General features: G+C 46.2%; 1 protein-coding gene across 7 annotated transcripts in view; it reads left to right on the forward strand.

Moving 5' to 3' along the window:
• MYO5B (myosin VB) overlaps positions 1-20,824 on the forward strand; it is a 303,840-nt gene that overhangs the window by 235,740 nt on the left and 47,276 nt on the right. For all 7 annotated transcript variants that reach the window (XM_083702547.1, XM_083702549.1, XM_083702552.1 and 4 more), the window contains 5 exons: positions 2,313-2,397; positions 4,523-4,671; positions 5,819-5,938; positions 10,976-11,113; positions 17,518-17,583. In XM_083702547.1, the coding sequence (XP_083558673.1) occupies positions 2,313-2,397; positions 4,523-4,671; positions 5,819-5,938; positions 10,976-11,113; positions 17,518-17,583 (558 nt within the window). The remainder of the gene's footprint in view (positions 1-2,312; positions 2,398-4,522; positions 4,672-5,818; positions 5,939-10,975; positions 11,114-17,517; positions 17,584-20,824) is intronic.

Raw genomic sequence — 20,824 nt, forward strand, 5'->3', positions numbered from 1 at the left:
ATAATAGTTTTTTGTGATGCCACAGGCATGTGCCCCAGGTAGCTGCATTGTTGCCAGTCCCCCTGTTCACTGTAGAAGATGATCCACTGCAGAAAACTTTGGCTGTTTTTCTAGGTGACTGTTTCATTTGCAGCAATGCACACGAAACAAACAGACCTAACAGCTGTGTTCAGAACTAATGCTCCAAAGATACTTTGGAGAGATCATTTCATAAATGAGCTGTTCTAATTTTGTTGCTTTAGGGCTTTTTGGCTCCCCCTCGCCCTCCAGTTTTCATGCACATTGAATAACGCCTTACAAAAGCCATTTGAACTTTTCTTGTAATAAACTGCTTGCTTCCCACTGGCCCCTGTTATTCATTTAGGGTTTGGCTTTTTAAATGTCATGTGCACTTATTGATAAAATACCTCTGCAGTTTCCTGCCTGCCAAGAAAACTGGGGAATGGTTATATGAACGTAGATAAGAATTAGGCTGCTGTATGGATGAATGAGGCTTAGCAGGCATGTATTGTTGGCCTTGCTAGGATGGCAAAAAAAAAAAAAAAAAAAAAAATCTTTATTATTCTGATGTATAAAGCCTTCTTTCTCCAGCAGCTCAGAATCCACGTACACGCTCTGTGTAGCAATTTTCCAAATTATAGCTGTTCTGTTCCAAGTTGCAATTGTGTAGACTGAGAGGAACACCTCAGTGAAATTTGGGGTGCCAGCCTGCAGCCTTGTCCATGTGCAGCCCAACCAAGCCAATATTTCATGCGCTAAAAGCAATTCAGCAAAGTAAGACTGCTGTGGCTAAATAGAACGACCTTGTGTGCGACATGTCAGTGTCCCCTATTTTGCCAGTATTGGCTCTGGGATATGAGAAGCATTCAAGTTACCCTGAGCCTTTTCCTCTCTGTTTTACTTCTCTTTTTTTACCCTCAGACAATATGATCTGAGGTGTTTTTATTAATGTTATGTGAAAGACTAATTGCACTGTGGCAAAGAGTAAACAGTAAAGGGGGGGGGGGAGAAACAAGACATCAGGAATATCCACTGGAGTCTAGCAATGGCATGAATTCATTGCATCCCTCAGAATCACTGAGGAGGTATTTCAGATTCATGTCAAGTTTAGTTTGGGGTGGGTTCTTCGCTTAGACATTCTTCCTCTTTCTTTAACACAAGATTAAAAAACTCTCCTCAGAGTCTTCACCATGACCTACAGAGCCGTCTCAAGGTTTTTTCATGTCTGAGGCATAAGGCCCAAGTTTGCCTTAGACAGCAAACACTGTTTATACTAAACATTAAGACGTAGGTGGCACTGTGGGTTAAACCAGAGAGCTTAGGGCTTGCCAATCAGAAAGTCAGCGGTTCAAATCCCCATGATGGGGTGAGCTCCCGTTGCTCGGTCCTTGATACTGCCCACCTAGCAGTTTTAAAGCACGTCAAAGTGCAAGTACATAAATAGGTACCACTCCAGTGGGAAGGTAAACAGCATTTTCATGCGCTGCTCTGATTCGCCAGAAGCGGCTTAGTCATGCTGGCCTCATGACCCAGAAGCTGTAGGCTGGCTCCCTTGGCCAATAAAGTGAGATGAGCGCCGCAACCCCAGAGTCGGTCACAACTAGACCTAATGGTCAGGGGTCCCTTTACCCTTTACCTTAAGAATGTAAGAATAGTCCGCTGGATCAGGCCAGTGGCCAATCTAGACCAGCATCCTGTTCTCACAGTGGCCAACCAGATGCAGATGGAAAACTTGCTAAAAGAAACTGAGCTCAACATTATTCTCCCTGCTTGTGACTTCCATCAACTGCTCTTCCCACCCACAGCAGAAGCAGAACACAGTCATCATGTCTTGTGGGGAGAATTGCTCTTGTGCTCATGTTTTGCTTCCTGTTTTTCTACTGGCATGTGGCTGGCCACTGTGAGAACACGATACTGTACTATCTTCCTTAATGTCCTTTTTGTGATTTTGCCAATGACTTGGGGGGTGGGTGGACTTTAAAAAATCTCAACGACATTTGTGTCTGGATTTTCACTTTTTGAAATATGGCAACCCCAATTGACTTGGCCCAGCAGGCTGTTCTTATGTCTATTAGCCATTGATTTATACCAAAGTTTGTGCATTCTTTTAAAAAAATGGTCCTTAGAGTAGGCTTTTTAAAAAGCAAGCCTTTCACTGTTGTGTATCATTATTCTAGCGATCGAAGGAGGACAAAAAACCGGTTTGGCTATAAAAGCCAGCCAGGTGAAACTCTGTCGCTCCACGGAGTTAACTGACCTTGAGTTGCCTTACATTGTGGGACAGTAATATTGCTCTCCTGCTTTCTCCTCAGCGGATATCGGACTTGGAAGAGGAGAATGCGCTGCTGAAGCAGGAAAAAGAGGAGCTGAACAACAAAATTCTGTGTCAGTCGGAAGGTAAGGAGGAGCAGAACCTATGGTTGGAGATAAACCGGGCTGGCAGTTTTGCCTTTGTTTGTTCCTTGTGTTATGAGCCCTTTCTCCCTTAGTGTTAGTTGTGATTGATAAGCAGAAATGTACTAATCTTCTGGGACGCGGGTGGCACTGTGGGTTAAACCACAGAGCCTAGGACTTGCCGATCAGAAGGTTGGCGGTTCGAATCCCCGCGACGGGGTGAGCTCGGTCCCTGCTCCTGCCAACCTAGCAGTTTGAAAGCACATCAAAGTGCAAGTAGATAAATAGGTACCACTCTGGCGCTGCTCTGGTTCACCAGAAGCGGCTTAGTCATGCTGGCCACATGACCCGGAAGCTGTACGGCGGTTCCCTCGGCCAATAAAGCGAGATGAGCGCCGCAACCCCAAAGGCGGTAACGACTGGACCTAATGGTCAGGGGTCCCTTTACCTTTACCTTACTAATCTTCTAACAGTTCCTCTTCGCCTCCCTCCCAAAGACATTGTTGGAATAGTTTTCAGGGAGGTGAGACAGCAGGAGGGGAAGCTGATTTAATTAAGCGTGGAATAAAAAAAAAAAGGTTTCCACACATGCGCACAAATTCCCCTATCTTCAGTTACATTTTTTTGGATCTAATCAGAGGAACTGTAAAGGGAAATTACTCGACAGTGTCAGCAAACAAGTGGTGTTCAGACAGCAGTATTTGCACTGCAACAAAGGGCCTCTTTAACATAACAAGGCACCGTGAATGGATCATTTTAAAAACGGACTTAGACACTGGCAAGCTGAGAGAGAAAACAGGCTGGGAAAACCATAATGTGCGTGAGGAATGCAAGCGCCCAGTAAATGCCTTTGTTATCTAATGGGTTGTACAAGCTTTATCGTTTTGACAGAGGGCTTTCTTTCATTTTTAGAGCTGTCACCCTAAAGAAACGTTGCTTGATGGATCAGATGAGTTCTATCTGATCCATCGGCTAGGAACAAACATAGGAAACTGCCTCGGTGCACCTTGAGGCTTTTCCACACTTCCTAGTCTCAGATTCGAGCAGTTTTCTGTTTGTCCTGCCACTTTCCTTAGGAAAACTCACTGTTTACTCCTGAATTGGAACAAACATCAGTCATAAATTATACACTACTTGATTTTTTTTAATAAAAAAAACCCAACCCTCTGAGCAGTTTACAAAAGATAAAACAGTAAAGTCAAGAAAAAAGTAACAACCCTACTTTAAAACATACAAAAGGGGAAAGCTCCAAAGTAGATTAAGATTGCCTCAGCTTTCTAAGCATCCAAAACAGGCACCGAAAAGAGTACAGTAAAGGCGCCTGTTTGATCTCAAGAATCAGGGAGTTCCAAAGGGCAGGGGCTGCCACACTGAATGACCGGGTTCCTACAAATGCAGAACAGTTATTGCGTGGCACCTGTAGCAGTGCTGCTCGTGCCAATCGAAGTGGTTGAGTGGGCACGTGTGAGGTAGGACTATCTCATAGGTAAACTGGTCCCAAGTTGCTAAGGGCTTTAAATATTAACAGTAACACCTTGAACATGACCCAGTAGCAAATGGGGAACCAGATCTCTGAGCACAGTGGTTGTATGCTGACAAGGTCTCACTCCTGTCAGCAGTCATACTGCAGCATTCTGCTCTAACTATTCAGCTTCTGGATCAAGCACGAGGGAATCTTCTTTAGGCTTCTTATTTATTTCAGAAGCCAGCAACATATACCAGTACAGTGGTACCTCGGGTTACAGACGCTTCAGGTTACATATGCTTCAGGTTACAGACTCCACTAAACCAGAAATAGTGCTTCAGGTTAAGAACTTTGCTTCAGGATGAGAACAGAAATTGTGCGGCGGCGCAGCAGCGGGAGGATCCATTAGCTGAAGTGGTGCTTCAGGTTAAGAACAGTTTCAGGTTAAGAACGGACCTCCGGAACAAATTAAGTACTTAACCCGAGGTACCACTGTATGTGTAAGACTGTAAGGCCAGTCCTCACCAACCTAGTTACCTCCAGATGTTTGGAAGAGCCTGAATCGGTGCTATTTTTCTGGAAAAAAGAGGTGCCGGAGCTCACCACTTCAGTAAAAATTCAATAGTTAAACATGTCAAATTTGTCTTCTTTTTGTTCGGTAAGATGAGTTTGCAGAAAATGCCGTCAAGGAAAATCTGCTGACAAAGAAGGAGCTGGAAGAGGAGAGAGTTCGCTATCAGAATCTTGTGCAGGAGTATTCGAGGCTGGAGCAGAGATATGACAACTTAAGGGATGAAATGGCTATCATAAAGGTAATGGGATGCTATGATAGGAGCAGATAGTATTCCGTCAACTGCGATAAGTTCGCTGGCTATATTTTGGGAAGCGCTTCCAACCACAGCAAATACCTGTGTGTTCTCTTTGAGCTGACAGAAATAATTAGTGCTAAGCAATATCCCGTGAACATAATAGATTTATGTGAGATATGAGAACTAGTGTAACTCCCGTAGCTCTACTGAGTTAGGCGCCATCTGCATTGCACATTTAAAGCAGTACCATACCACTTTAAACCAACATGGCTTTCGAAAAGAATCCTAAGAATAGTAGTTTGTTAAGTCTGCCGAGACTTGTTAGGAGACTCTTATTCCCCACACAGAGCTACAATTCCCAGAGTCCCCTCGGAAGAAGGCTGGACTGTTAAACCACTCTTGGAATTACAGCTCTGTGGAACGAGTAAGAGTCTCCTAATGAGGCTCAGCTTCCTTAACAAGCTACAGTTCCCAGAATTCTTTGGGGGCGAGTCGTGACCCTAAAGGAAAAAAGGATTGGGGGGGGAGAGGAGGTAAAAAGCAAACTCCGGCACCTGTTTTTAAAATTATGGTTATGAAAACAGCTAGCTGGTGTGGAGAAGGTTGGGACGCGGGTAGCACTGTGGGTTAAACCACAGAGCCTAGGATTTGCTGATCAGAAGGTCGGCAGTTCAAATCCCTGTGACGGGGTGAGCTCCCGTTGCTCAGTCCCTGCTCCTGCCAACCTAGCAGTTTGAAAGCACGTCAAAGTGCAAGTAGATAAATAGGTACCACTCCGGTGGGAAGGTAAACGGCATTTCCGTGTGCTGCTCTGGTTCTCCAGGAGCGGCTTAGTCATGCTGGCCACATGACCCGGAAGCTGTACGGCGGCTCCCTCAGCCAATAAAGCGAGATGAGCGCCGCAACCCCAGAGTCAGTCACGACTGGACCTAATGGTCAGGGGTCCCTTTACCTTTATGGAGAAAGTTAATGTACCCTTGATGCTGTGGTGGCTGCCAGGTGATTGTTGACGAAGAGCTGGAGAAAGCTGGTCGCTACAAAACCTGTGCAATAGCCTCCTTCCCTTCTCTCCCTCTGTTCTGCAATCTGTTAGAACAGCTGCCCGCAGGTGGTAGCTGGGTAACTTTAATACTGTCATCTCTTTCCATAGCAGACCCCAGGACACAGAAGAAATCCATCGAACCAGAGCAGCCTGGAATCAGACTCCAATTACCCGTCAATTTCTACATCTGAGGTTGGGGATACTGAGGATGCAATCCAGCAGGTGGAGGTATGAAAGTTCAATTCAAACAGGGTTTGGGAGCAGGGGTTTTTTTAAGCGGGTCCCTGCATGGTCACCGGAGTGCCATGACTTTCTCTGAATGAGACGGATTGAGTAGAGATGTGGTTTTGCAATGTGACTATTAAGTTTTCTTGTGCTGCTGGAAAGCCAACACTAATTATGTAGGGAGCAGCAGATGTCAAAACCTCAGCCTCGCATTGAGAAAGTCGCACTGTTTATATCTTTAATTAGGCAATTAAAGAGGATTAATTTTTAAACGCACGCTTTTAGCTAACAGTTAGGGCTGTACACGGAGAGCATTAAGTAACGATAATTAAAAAGAAAGCGAGTGGTTAATAATGCATTTATATAACATATTTTCCTTTCAAAAGGCTTCTGAGCGCCTTTCCAACCCTCCTGAGGACTGGCTTTAGGCACTCCTATTGTGTTTTCGGAGAGATTTCCAGCCTCCCTGGTACACTTTCAGCATAACCAACATTTTAAAGTACATTAGGGCACAAGGCATTAATGTATCTATCCGTGCAGCATGCAGACTTGGTGGAGAATTCAGAGCGACACTCCGAAGGCTTCCTTGTGCTCTCCAAAAGGGCTAATAGAACAAAATCCCAAGGTTCCTGGAAGAGCATTTGAGGAGCCATAAAGGGTAAAGTGGACCCCTGACCATTGGGTCCAGTCGTGACCGACTCTGGGGTTGTGGCGCTCATCTCGCTTTATTGGCCGAGGGAGCTGGCTCCCTCGGCCAGTAAAGCACCCAACCTAGGTGGGGAGGGGACGGTTAGATGCTTCCAGGTGGGAGTAGGTGCTTAACATTTGCAACAGCTGCCCAGTGATTCAGGGTCAAATTCTTGCTTGGCCTTCAAGCTCACCAGTAAGGTAAATGTAAAGGGATCCCTGACCATGAGGTCCACTCATGACCGACTCTGGGGTTGCGACACTTATCTCGCTTTATTGGCCGAGGGAGCCGGCGTACAGCTTCCGGGTCATGTGACCAGCATGACTAAGCCACTTCTGGTGAACCAGAGCAGTGCACGGAAACGCCGTTTACCTTCCCGCCGGAGCGATACCTATTTATCTACTTGCACTTTGATGTAGTTTCAAACTCCTAGGTTGGCAGGAGCAGGGACCGAGCAACAGGAGCTCACCCCGCCATGGGCATTCGAACCGCCGACCTTCTGATCAGCAAGTCCTAGGCTCTGTGGTTTAACCCACAGCGCCACCCGCGTCTCTTGAGGGGCCATAGGACAGGCCTATATTTCTCTCTCAGCCCCCAGAGAGGGAGGTCCGTGGGTGAAGAAGCCTCCCCGTTGTGGGCACAGAGCCTGCTGCCACCCTTCGCACTCCACCATCAGTAACAGCAAGGAGTTACCAGGTGGTAACTCCAGCGAGTGGGGGGCTGGGTGCAAAGCCCTCGCATTCCCCCAACATCTCCCCAAATTGTGTCCTTAGTCCTGGAGCCATCACACTGATTTCCCCTCCCTTTTGGGACCAAAGAGAGAGGAAATATGAAAATGAATGAATGGTCAAGAAAGAAGGCCCCCACCTTCCACCATGCCAGCAGGACTCCAGCAGGGTTTTGGATTGGCCAGATTTCTGTCTCCATTTCTGCCCGCTCCATCCTTGTAAGATTAATCTGCCTAGGATGTTAAGAATGTGTTGAACTGAAGTAATGAGTGCAAGGGCTAAGGCCAATATTTTCAACCACTTAGAGTAGATAAAATGCGTTCAGCTGGCATGTCCGGTGGCAGAGGTTATGATTGAAGGGCTCTGTGGCCGGCGTGTTAGGGGTCTAGAGTGAAAAGCAAAATGGAATGGAGGCCAGACTATCGCTGTTACGGATTTGTCTGTTACGGATTTTCTTGTGGCCTTTAGTCACTTCACCTCTCGGTGCTGCCATTTCTCTCCCTGTTAAATGGGGTGTTTAGGATCATTAGTTACCTGACCATCAGAGCTAAGAAGCCGAAGATGGATTTGTGAAATTGCTTTCTCTCTTTGGATGCAACCCGTTCCACCAAGTGCAAAGTGTCAAGGCCTCTGACACCAGTAGAAGCTGCTGATTAAGAGCTTGTGCATCTCAGGTTTTTTTCTCTTTCTGTCCTGGCTTGGATGCATAGCATCCACAGAGCCACCTTCATTCCTTATATATGTGGTAGACAAGAACTAGTGGTGCAATCTTTGCTGCTGCACGAAAGCTTGTGCAATTTGGCTGCTTCCACAGTGCACATTTACTGTCGAATAGCCACACGTCATTAACTCATTTTTTACAGGGCATCTGCATGATGTTGTGATCAAAATATCCCCCTCCTGTGTTTTCCCTGCTCAGCTAGATTTCCCCCCCAGACCTCATAAAATCTGGAGCAGCTGTGTAATCCGGCTGTAGAGGAGTCCTCATGCAGCTGTTCAGTAGGCTGTTTGTCCAGTTATTTATTGTTCTATTTATAATTTATTTTTATTTCTATCGTATACTTCAGCCAGCCAGACCATGGGGTGGTTTACCAGTAACCAATCCATCAAATAAACACATCTCAGAAAATACAACAGTAAAATACAAAAGTGGAAATAAAACATTATAAAAACTCCACCTCGTTTTTATGTCCTACATGACTCCCATCACAGTGGTACCTTGGTTGTTGAACGGCTTGGCTCCCGAACAAATTGGCACCCAAACGCCGCAAACCCAGAAGTGTGTGTTTGCAAACATTTTTTTGGAAGCCAAATGTCCGACACAGCTTCCGCGGCTTCCAATTGAGTGCAGGAAGCTCCTGCAGCCAATCAGAAGCCGTGCCTTGGTTTTTGAACAGTTCCAGGAGTCGAACGGACTCCCAGAACAGATTAAATTCGACAACCAAGGTACCACTGTATTACTCCTCAAAGCCTGATTTAATAAAAACACATTATAGAATCAGAAATGTAGAGTTGGAAGGGACTCCAGGTCAACCCCATGCAATGTAGGAATCTCAGCTAGATCATACACCAGAAGTTTACTAATGAAGAAGGTGATTGAACTGGCAAAGGGAGCGAGTTCCAGTTAGGATGCCACTGCAGAGAAGGCCCTGCCCTGGGCCACTGTAGAAAGTATCTCCCCCATGAGTGGGATCACCAACAGGGCCCTTCCCTCACTGACCACACATGCCAATACATATTGAGAGAGGCACTCTTTCTAGTATGTGGCTCCCAATAAATTTTGGGCTTTATATAGACTAGTGCCAGAATCTGGCCTGTTAGCGTATTGACAGTCAGTGCAGGTCCAAAAGGAGTGGTGCTCCATGATTCCATTGTGTGGTCGCATACAACAATCTTGCTGGCACTTTCTCCCAACAGCTGCAGCTTCTGGATTGCCTTCATGGATAGCTTTGTGTAGAGCGCTCTGCAGTCTTCCAAACATGATGTCACCAGGACATGGTTAATTGCAGGGTTATCCACTCTTACCTTTCCTCTGCTCTTTCCAGATATGGTCACAATCTAAAGTTCTGTGTCCGAGCGTCGTCCTCTTCCTCCTCCTCCTCCTCCTCCTCCTCCTCCTCCTCCTTCTTCTTCTTTTGCGCTGGATCTTTCCCTGTAAAAACCTGCTCTTTAAATCTCAATCAGAGCAAACATCAATCTACGGGAAACCTGAATTGACATTTGCTTCGATTCAGTGGGGAACAGCAGGGAAAGTTCGAGGCAAAAACAGACACTTGGACACAGAGCTTTTAAGCATGGATTTCTGCTTGGAAAGAAAGAGGCAAAAGGGAAATTTGGATAAGCCCTGTGGCCAGCCTGTCTCTTGTCCAAGAACAGCATATTTGGTGAACGGGTTATGGCCCATATAGATTTCCTCTTGCCATTTCCCCCAGCTCTCCTCTCTAGGGATCAGCTCTATCAGCTTAGCACTTCTCTTTCCAAATAGCATTGCCTTTATATTCATTTATTTTCCCTCCCTCGCCTTAATTTGGTGAGAGGGAGCAACCATTATTGGATGTGCAGCAAGGGGGGGAGGGAGTATTTAGCACCTTCTACCCCCCCCCCCTTCAGGATGTGGGTGGCGCTGTGGGTTAAATCACAGAGCCTAGGACTGGCCGATCAGAAGGTCGGCGGTTCGAATCCCCATGACAGGGTGAGCTCCCGTTGCTCGGTCCCTGCTCCTGCCAACCTAGCAGTTCGAAAGCACGTCAAATGCAAGTAGATAACTAGGTACCACTCTGGTAGGAAGGTAAACAGCGTTTCCGTGCGCTGCTCTGGTTCGCCAGAAGCGGCTTAGTCATGCTGGCTACATGACACAGAAGCTGTACGCTGGCTCCCTCAACCAGTAAAGCGGGATGAGCACTGCAACCCCAGAGACATCCATGACTGGACCTAATGGTCAGGGGTCCCTTTACCTTTCTCCCCCCCCTTTCAAAAAAAGCTCACCATGGTTCCAATGAAACCCTTCCCCTCCCAAGAATTTGGGACTGAGCCAACCTAGCAGTTCAAAAGCACATCAAAGTGCAAGTAGATAAATAGGTACCGCTTCGGCGGGAAGGTAAACGGCGTTTCCGTGCACTGCTCTGGTTCGCCAGAAGTGGCTTGTCATGCTGACCACATGACCCAGAAGCTGTACGCTGGCTCCCTTGGCCAATAAAGTGAAATGAGTGCCACAACCTGAGTCGGCCATGACTGGACCTAATGGTCAGGGGTCCCTTTACCTTTACCTTATATGTTTGGGAGTGAAGAAAGGGGCTGTCCACTTGGCTGCAGAATCTTATTTAGATTCCAAAGCTGCTATTCCAGTTCAAAGCAGAACACCAGTGACTGAGCGCCTGCTACATGGACCGCATCTGGAAGAACCCTTCCTTGGGTGGGAGAGAAGTGCTTCCTTGGCTTCCTGTTGAGAAGAGTGTTGAACCAGCCACCTCACGTTCCTTTTCCAATGCACTGTATTTATTCAAAGCTCTCAGGTGTTGCTGAAAGGCTCCTGGTGACCTGCTGCATAATGCATATTCCTGCAGTGCCTCCAGGCCATTAAGGTTACTCCCTGCTCTTACCTCTCGTTCTCCTCTTCCGTCACAGGAGGTTGGCATGGAGAAGGCCGCCATGGACATGACCCTCTTCCTAAAGCTTCAGAAGAGAGTGCGGGAACTCGAACAGGAGAGGAAGAAGCTGCAGAGCCAGCTGGAGAAGAGAGAAAATGAAAGCAAAAAACCCCAGGTAGAAAATGTCACTTTGCTGCTACTACCCACATTGGTTTTCAAATCTATAACAGGCATTCCTGGGAAAACTTTAAAGCATGTGTTGCGGATCTAAGGCTCAAACTAGACACTGCATTAAATACATGCAGGGATGATTTTTTTATGTGAAGATATACAAGAAAATGTAACCTCTCCCACTGTGGTCAGAAATGGTTCAGTCCTAGGAATTCTGTTCTGTGCAGTTTGGTTGAATCTGTAGATCAGGTAAATAATAATAATAATAATAATAATAATAATAATAATAATAATAATAATAGTTGTTGTTGTTGTTGTTATTGTTATTGTTAATAAATTTATTTGTACCCTGCCCATCTGGCTGGGTTTCCCCAGCCACTCTGGGCAGCTTCCAACAAAGATTAAAAATACATTAAAATGTCAGACATTAAAAACTTCCCTAAATAGGGATGCCTTCAGGTGTCTTCTAAATGTCAGGTAGTTGTTTATCTCTTTGACATCTGATGGGAGGGCATTCCACAGGGCGGGCACCACCACCGAGAAGGCCCTCTGCCTGGTTCCCTGTAGCTTGGCTTCTCGCAGTGAGGGAACCGCCAGAAGGCCCTCGGAGCTGGACCTCAGTGTCTAGGCAGAACGATGGGGGTGGAGACGCTCCTTTAGATATACTGGGCCGGGGCCGTTTAAGAGAACTTTAAAGCAGGTTCCCATGAACGTTTTGCTTAGATGGGTGACTGGGATTTTACCTTTGTTCAGAAATACTTTGTAAATCTACCCTTCGACTCAAAGGTATTCACTTCATCTTTGTGTCCTGTTGACACCCAAAACATCAGCGATCCTAAGATCTAACCATCACACTTAAGTTAGAAATCCATGCATAATTATGATGCTTTAGTCTATTGCTGCCGGCTTCTGCCTGAGGACAGGCTTTGCAATCATCAGGCTACACAATCAATGCTGGAATGATTTATCTCACTGTATAGTTAATTGGCCTGGCAATGACTCTGTTCATGAGCTGTCATGAATCCAAAGTATCATTGATTCCATTTCCCCCAGACCTGTGGGAAATTTTCGATTCTGAAGAAGTAGTGAATAGGCATCATTGACGTGAACATCCTTGCCTATTGTGCTGTGGGTGTTCCGGCATTTTACTAAAATACAACCTGTTAACGAAAGGAAATATGCAGCTTATCCTCCTAGGATGGGGACATGTTTAGGCACAGAGAGTTATGCCTTGGCAACCCCAGCTAAATGGCGAGATCCAGTTTTGTCCAGCGGAAAGTGTCCGGCTGTGAATTTCCAGGGGATTTGGGGTTGAGGTTGGCTGCGGTCAGGGCAGCAGCTGGGAAAGGGACCATCTCCATGCAGCTCTGCTTGCACAGAGTCCTCTTTCTCCTTTCCACCAGATCCATCTGTGGCACGAGCTCAGCCGTCACCCCTGCCACACTCTTGAGTTGGTTTCACAGTCGCTGAGGTTCTGAACGTCAGACACAGGATCTCACAGGTTGACTGTGAGCAAGATTTCAGGGGGGGGGGACCTTTTTGGTAGAGCATGTGCTTCTCGTGCGGAAGATCTGAGGTTCAGTCCCTGCCATTTCTGGTTAAATGAGGACTGGCTAGTAGACGACAGTAGTAAAGGGTATGCCTTGCATGCAGAAGGTCTCAGGTTTACAGTGGTGCCTCGCAAGACGAAATTAATCCGTTCCGTGAGGCTCTTCGTATAGCGTTTTTTTCGTCTTGCGAAGCAAGCCCATTGACAGCTTAGCGGATTAGCACTATTAGCGGTTTAGCGGCTTTTAGCGGATCAGCTGATAAGCGGCTTAGCGGTTTGGGAAAAGGGGGGGAGGGAAAAACCCCCGCAGGAACTCACAAGACATTTTCGTCTTGCGAAGCAAGCCCATAGGGAAATTCATTTTGCGAAGCGCCTCCAAAACGGAAAACCCTTTCGTCTAGCGAGTTTTCCATCTTGCGAGGCGTTCGTCTTGCGGGGCACCACTGTAATCCCCAGTGTCTCTAAATAGGGCTGGGATAGACCCATCTCTGAAGCCTCAGAGACCTGGTGCCTGTCAGTGTAGACAACATTTAGCTGGATGGACCTTTGTTCTTACTCAGTATAAGGAAGATTCCTAAGTCAGTTATTTACTATTACTATTACTATTATTAATTTTATTATTAATTAAATTTGTATATTGCCCTTCATCCAAAGATCTCAGAGTAGGCCACAGCATAAAAATGCAGAAGAAAACTATAAAGTACATAATATGAACAAGAACCAACCAAACCAATAGCACCCCCTCTCACAGGTCCCCATTTATGAACCAGTTGTAATAATATCCGGAGGGGTAAAGGTAAAGGGACCCCTGACCATTAGGTCCAGTCGTGGCCGACTCTGGGGTTGTGACGCTCATCTCGCTTTATTGGCCGAGGGAGCCAGCGTACAGCTTCCGGGTCATGTGGTCAGCATGACTAAGCCGCTTCTTGTGAACTAGAGCAGCGCATGGAAACGCCGTTCACCTTCCCTCTGGAGTGGTACCTATTTATCTACTTGCACGTTGACGTGCTTTCGAACTGCTAGGTTGGCAGGAGCAGGGACCGAGCAATGGGAGATCACCCCGTCGTGGAGATTCGAACCGCCGACCTTCTGATCGGCAAGTCCTAGGCTCTGTGGTTTAACCCACAGCGCCACCCATGTCCCACTACTACTACTACTACTACTACTACTATTAATTTTAGTATTAATTAAATTTGTATACCGCCCTTTATCCAAAGATCTCAGAGTGGGCCACAGCATAAAAATGCAGAAGTAAACTATAAAGTACATAATAAGAACAAGAACAAACCAAACCAATAACACCCCCTCTCCCAGGTCCCCATTTATGAACCAGTTGTAATAATCTCCAGAGGGGTAGCTATGTTAATTTGTTGAGGCAAAAACAAAAGAGCCTTTCAATGCTAGACCAGCAATTTAATTATGATGTAAGCATTAATGGACTGGCATTTCATAAGACAGCCTCTAGTCCACAGAAGCTAAATGAAGTAATAGTTAACCTTGGGGCAGAATGGGGAAGATTTGAGTAAAAGTCTCTTCAATACTTTATCATAGATGCACTTCTGTGTCATCCAACGTCCCCTGTCAGTTTCCAGAAGCCCCAACAAACTGGTCCATCCACAAAATTACTGGTTGTATGGAGCTAGCTTTGTTTGCTCTGTTAAGACCAAACTAGATATGACATTTCGTCTCACGGCGTGCCCTGATGCACTTGATATTTAAACAAAAAATAGTTAGTGCAGGAAATGGGGAACCAAATTGGGAGCCATGATATGGGTGAGGAGAGCATTAGTGCTTTGCAGTGTTAGAAACTGAGATATGAAAGCTGGGAGCTAAATGGCACCTTAAACCTAGGTTATGGGCACAACAACGGAATGTTTAGGTGTGTTTTTTTAATAACAAGAATACAAAGCTGAAAGTGAATGAACGGCAGCTAAAATATTATGTTTATTTTTCACATGGTCTAGTCCTTCCCCTGCCCACCCCCCTAATATTCTGAAGAGGGTCTCTTATCTAGTCTTCAGAGAGTAGCTGGAAGTGGGGAGGCAGAAAAAAGTCCTCCTTTCCTTCCACTCTTCCGTTTTAATCTGAAATCTTAGGCGCAGTACTGTGCCCGAAGCTCAGAAACTGCTCACAAAATGCGCCTAGAACATTGGGAGTTTCAAACACCGGTCCTTTGCTCTCGGTGCTGCTGTCTTGGTCAGAATTGCCTGCCCCCTCCACTTGCATTTGATATTTGAAGTGGGAGGAAAACTCCCACCTGGGGCTTGAAAGGGCAGGGTCTTCACCTAAGAGCTGAAGAAGAGTCCTGCTGGATCCAGTTAAAGACGTTTGGATCAGGTGCCTAGTCCAGCATCCTGTGGCCAACCAGATGCCTTTTGGAAAGCCTGTAAGCTTTGTGTCTCTTAACCAGTAGAAGCGGGTTGAAAAAGGGACAGCACTTGCTTCTCGCTTGTTTATCCGGTCATAGAAAGGCGGCTGCCTTTTAAGTATGTATTATGGATGTCCCCTGTCAAGTCTCCCTCCACCCACCAGTTTCTTGTCTCTTTTTCAGTTGCTGATAATACCCTTCAGAGAGTTCTCTTTCTGAAAAGTTGTGCTTGCCCCGCAAATGTACAAGTTCTCTTGCGTTTCTGAGGCAGAAAGGACAATCATTTATTTAAAAGAAGGCTCATCACGACCCAGAGTCCTTGTAGTATAACACTGCCACTTCTTTCTGCAATTCATTTTTTATTACTTTTTATAAAAACAAAAGCAGCAACCCAAAACAGAAAGAAAAATAGCCTGCATATTCCATGTACTTTGATGCAAAGCAGCGACTGGAGACCACACAGTGACATGGAATGCTCTCTCTCCCATGCGCAGCTTTTAAACATCCCCATTTCCAAAATTAATGGTCTTCCAAGCACTGTGGAATCACTGGCGATTGGACCATAGTGCACTCTTGTTTAATTCCTCTCATGTTTCCTTTTTAAGTAGGGTTGCAGCTGGTTCCAGCACCCCCACATTTTTTTACCCTCACAACAATTTAAAAATTATTATTGTACTTCCACACCCTCATGCTTTCCTCGAAGGAGCACAAGGTAGCATTCATGGTTCTCCCCCCTCCCATTTTATTCTCACAACCCTGTGAGGTAGGTTCATCTGAGAGACAGTGATTGGCCCAAGGTCACCCAGTGAGTTTCATGGCTAGGTGTGGATCTGAACCTTGCTCTCCCAGATGCTACTCAAACCACTACATCATGATAGGCAACAACCCTCTGAGGTGGGGTGGGCTGAGAGGGAGGACTGACTCAAGGTTGCTTAATGAGCTTATCTGGGGTTGAATCCGGGTCTCCATGGTCTTTGTTTGTCATTCTGCTCACTATCCCACAACAGCTCTCGTATTACCTAATCTCAACATTTGCCAAGATGTGGGCATATTCAGTGCAGCCAAAGTACAAAAAAATACTTTGCTTCTCCAAGTATTCATTGTTTCATTCATTCATTCATTCAAACAAACGTACTGGCTCCCCGTATGTTTCCAAGCACAATTCAAAGTGTTGGTGCTGACCTTTAAAGCCCTTAACGGCCTCGGTCCTGTATACCTGAAGGAGCGTCTCCACCCCCATCGTTCTGACCGGACACTGAGGTCCAGCGCCGAGGGCCTTCTGGCGGTTCCCTCATTGCAAGAAGTGAGGTTGCAGGGACCCAGGCAGAGGGCCTTCTCGGTAGTGGCATCCGCCCTGTGGAACGCCCTCCCACCAGATGTCAAAGAGAAAAATAACTACCAAACTTTTAGAAGACATCTAAAGGCAGCCCTGTTTAGGGAAGCTTTTCATGTTTAATAGGTTATTGTATTTTAGTGTTTGTTGGAAACCGCCCAGAGTAGCTGGGGAAACCCAGCCAGATGGGCGGGGTATAAATAATAAATTATTATTATCATTATTATTCTTGTTTGAACTCCCCATAGTTTTTTATCTAAAGCCAGGGCTGAGAGGCCATTCTGTCGGGATTGAGAGGTGACGAGCAGGAATTCAGTCTTTCATAGAATTGTAGAATTGCAGAGTTGGAAAGGACCCTGAAAATAATCTAGCCCAACTCCCTACAATGCAGGAATCTCAGCTAGAGCATCCATGACAGATGGCCATCCAACCTCTGCTCCAAAACCTCCAAGGAAGGAGAGTCCACCACCTTCCGAGGGATCCTTTCCACTGGTCCCCACCAGTTGCCCTTTTTATTGCAAGAGTCTTGAACAAACACTGTTAAGACTCCTGGGTCAGGCTTGTTCACTGCTGTGAACAATCTCCACTCCTGCTAGCTGCAGATGACTGCCTTAAAGAAACATGGCAAGTCCCTGATAGCTGACCTTTGCTGCTGATGCCATTCCTTAGTATCCTGTGGAAGGGATGTCTGCATGCTGCCCTCGGGCAATCTCTACACTTTGGGAAGATATGACGAGTCGCTTCAACCCTCTATCTAGTGTTATATTTTTTGCAGGCTCAGAGGCCTGTGCTAGCGACAGAGATTCTTCCCTCCCCTGTCCAACAGCATCATTTTACCTCTTTTGCCATCTACGCATGGAAGAGCAGAATCAGGAAATAGGATACAGATAAATAATACAGACGCTAGGAGAAGAGAGAAAAGGGATTCCCTCTGCGTGTGCCCCTGTTTTACCATCCCATTGTTTTTATCTTTCCTCTCATCCGATTCTATGTTTACTAAACACCCTTCGCTCTTTCAGCTTTTCTTTCTTGGCCAAATTGCTCTGCCAGTAAACAACAGATTTTGTAAGGTGACCCAGAGCTGCAATCAAAAAGCCAAACCGCTGTAGCCTGTTGTCAAATCAAATCTCTCTCTTTCTCTCTCCTTAATCCATCCAGGTAATTGAAATGAAGAACGAAATGGATTTGGACCGCGATACGGATCTAGCGTACAACAGTCTGAAGGTAAAAGAAATTTGCAGGCCAGGGATATTTTTTTCCCCTCTTCACCCACCTCAGGCGCTAAAAAGCTGCAAGAGCTTTGCTGATACCAGTCTCTATAAATCTGCATGACGGGTACACCAAAATATGCCTTAACTATTTACAGTCACATGGTCTTCCTTTCCATGCTCAGCTTTCTGTCCCCTTTTCATTTGGTTATGACAAAGAGAGGCGTCTTGTTGGTTCACAGCTTGGCCCCACTGACTGACTTGGCGATCTTATGCCACAATGTGCTCTGAGCCCTATAAATTCTCTAATTGGGGTGTTCTTGGGACTCCCCAAGTCCTTGGATGAGCACTGCAGGGACTTCAGAGCCCCCCTCTGCCTGTTAGGTCTGGTTCAGATGTGGCAGGTGGTGAGCTGACAAAACTCTGCTTTTGCTATCAATGAGTTTCTGGGCTCAGTTCAAAATGTTGGTTGAAGGACTGTGTCCTCCTGTCCACCTCTGGTAGAGTTGTGCTTCTTCTGGGGTAGTTTGTCCACCTTTGGTAGTTTGTCCCTTCCCTGCCCTCAGCTATCACCTGCGGTTCCTAGAAGCTGTCAGCATGCGACAGCAGCCACACCCTGGGAATGACTTTGACTGACCAGCCAAACCAGGTGAGGGGAGCCAATGGGTCTCAAATCCTTGGTGATTTAGGGACTTCTCCTGCATGCGGGTGGCGCTGTGGGTTAAACCACAGAGCCTAGGATTTGCCGATCAGAAGGTTGGCGGTTCGAATCCCCGTGACGGGGTGAGCTCCCGTTTCTCAGTCCCTGCTCCTGCCAACCTAGGAGTTCGAAAGCACGTCAAAGTGCAAGTAGATAAATAGGTACCACTCCGGTGGGAAGGTAAATGGTGTTTCCGCGCACTGCTCTGGTTCACCAGAAGCATGCTGGCCACGTGAACCGGAAGCTGTACACCGGCTCCCTCAGCCAGTAAAGCGAGATGAGTGCCGCAACCCCAGAGTCAGCCATGACTCGACCTAATGGTCAGGGGTCCCTTTACCTTTACCTTTTACCTGCACGCAAACAGCCTCCAGTGGATTGAGTGGACAAGACCAAAGTGGGTCCAGCAGTCAAGAAGGCAGTTTCTGCATGTGCTGTAGAGGGAAGTGGGGTGGGGGATAGATGGGGCTCATCAACCTGGGAAGGTAGCCCACTAGAAGAAGGAAAACTCTGATCCTAAACCTCTGCTGGCTTGAGGGATGTCTTTGGGAGAAGAAAAGGCTAAGGAGTAAACCCAGCACAAATCTAGAGTGGAGTCCCTAAAATGGTTAGATGGCACCTTGTACGCCTCCTTCTGGCAGCTCAATGTCTTGCTCGGCTTTCCTTTGGACCACATCAGTGAGACCAAGAGGTGGGTCTTGTCGTCTGGGCGGCCCAGGACCTTCAACCACACTGCCCAGGCTTGCGTCCTGGGGAGGTCACCTTGGTGCTGCTAACGCGGAGGTTTGACTTCATCCCCAGAAGTGCACTCTATTGTCTCTCAAGACAGATGGATGCCAGCCACAACCTTGAGGCGGTTGTTAGAGATGCCGTATGATGGATGCCCCTGTTTTTTGAAGATTCACACATTATTTTATTTAGTACATTTATATCCCACCTTTCTTATATCATGGGACTTAAGTCAGCATATATAAGAGATTCCCCTGCAGTAGCCTATCCAAACACTGACCATGCCTGAATTTGCTTTCCTGTCTTATTCTGCTGTGTAAGGCACAAGGTCGGGATGCGGGTGGCGTTGTGGGTTAAACCACAAAGCCTAGGACTTGCCAATCAGAAGGTTGGTGGTTTGAATCCCCGCGACAGGGTGAGCTCCCATTGCCCGGTCCCAGCTCCTGCCCAACTAGCAGTTCGAAAGCACATCAAAGTGCAAGTAGATAAATAGGTACCACTCCAGCGGGAAGGTAAACGGCGTTTCCGTGCACTGCTCTGGTTTGCCAGAAGCGGCTTAGTCATGCTGGCCACATGACCCGGAGGCTGTACGCCAATAAAGCGAGATGAGCGTTGCAACGCCAGAGTTGGTCACGACTGGACCTAATGGTCAGGGGTCCCTTTACCTTTACCTAAGGCACAAGGTGTAAGTGAGCACTGCATTTTCTTCAGGCTAACAATTTTCTGAGCATCAAGGAAATACAGTGGTACCTCTGGTTACGTACTTAATTCGTTCCGAAGGTCCGTTCTTAACCTGAAACTGTTCTTAACCTGAAGCACCACTTCAGCTAATGGGGCCTGCCACACCACTGCTGCACAATTTCTGTTCTCATCCTGAAGCAAAGTTCTTAACCCGAGGTACTATTTCTGGGTTAGCGGGGTCTGTAACCTGAAGCGTCTGTAACCCGAGGTACCACTGTATACATATACTACCAATTCCTTTCCCTCCTGCCACCTCCCTTTGGCAATGCAGTGCATTTCTTAAGTCATCTTCTACCAATTTGCCTATTCTGTGTGCAAAATTATTTACTGATGATGATGACATAAATAGAATTTGTTCTTTCTTCTCTCCCCCCCCCCACCCCTATTTCTTGCTCCTGTAAGAGATTTTAAAAGAAATTGTTGCATTTTGGACTTCTTTTTGTATGTTAGGCTCATGATTAATGTGTGAGCTGTTCGCAACTTGGAGATAAATCTTTAATGTGCATCAACTGCAACCATTTATTTTTCGGGCACCCAAAGGAGGTGGGAAAAAAGGAAGATTCTTAGCAATTTTTGGTCATTCTGGAACAGTTTCCCTTAGAAACAGTAAATATACTGGGGTTTTTAAAAAAAAAAAGTTATTTATTTAATAACTGTGTTTATAGGCAGCATAATAATTCATGTTTTCTTGGCAGCTCACAAAAAAATAGTTAATGGTAGATAATACCATAATATGCAGGCCTCCTTCAAGAGAGTTCGTGTTTCGTTCCCCATCCTCCTTTATGTGCATGCAAAATATAAAATGGGAAGCTTCTGTCTCGCAGATAAGACCGCAGCTCCCCATAAAACAACTGGAATGGAGTTTAGGGCAAGAGGAGATTTGGGGCTAAATATAGAAGATCGGTACTGGAAGCAGATTCAGGCATGCTTAATAAAAGCCAATGTTCTGCTTCTGAATGCTTGATTCTTTTATTTATTTATTAAAACAATTTATATGTCACCTAACTACAGTAGTCCCTAAGTGGTTTACAAAGATGTAAAGTAAAAAAATCAGTTAAAACTGTAAAATTGAATTTCAGTTAAAATGCTG

The sequence above is a fragment of the Podarcis gaigeae genome (assembly GCF_964106915.1).
Source record: "Podarcis gaigeae genome assembly, chromosome: 11".
Taxonomy (NCBI): Eukaryota; Metazoa; Chordata; class Lepidosauria; order Squamata; family Lacertidae; genus Podarcis; species Podarcis gaigeae.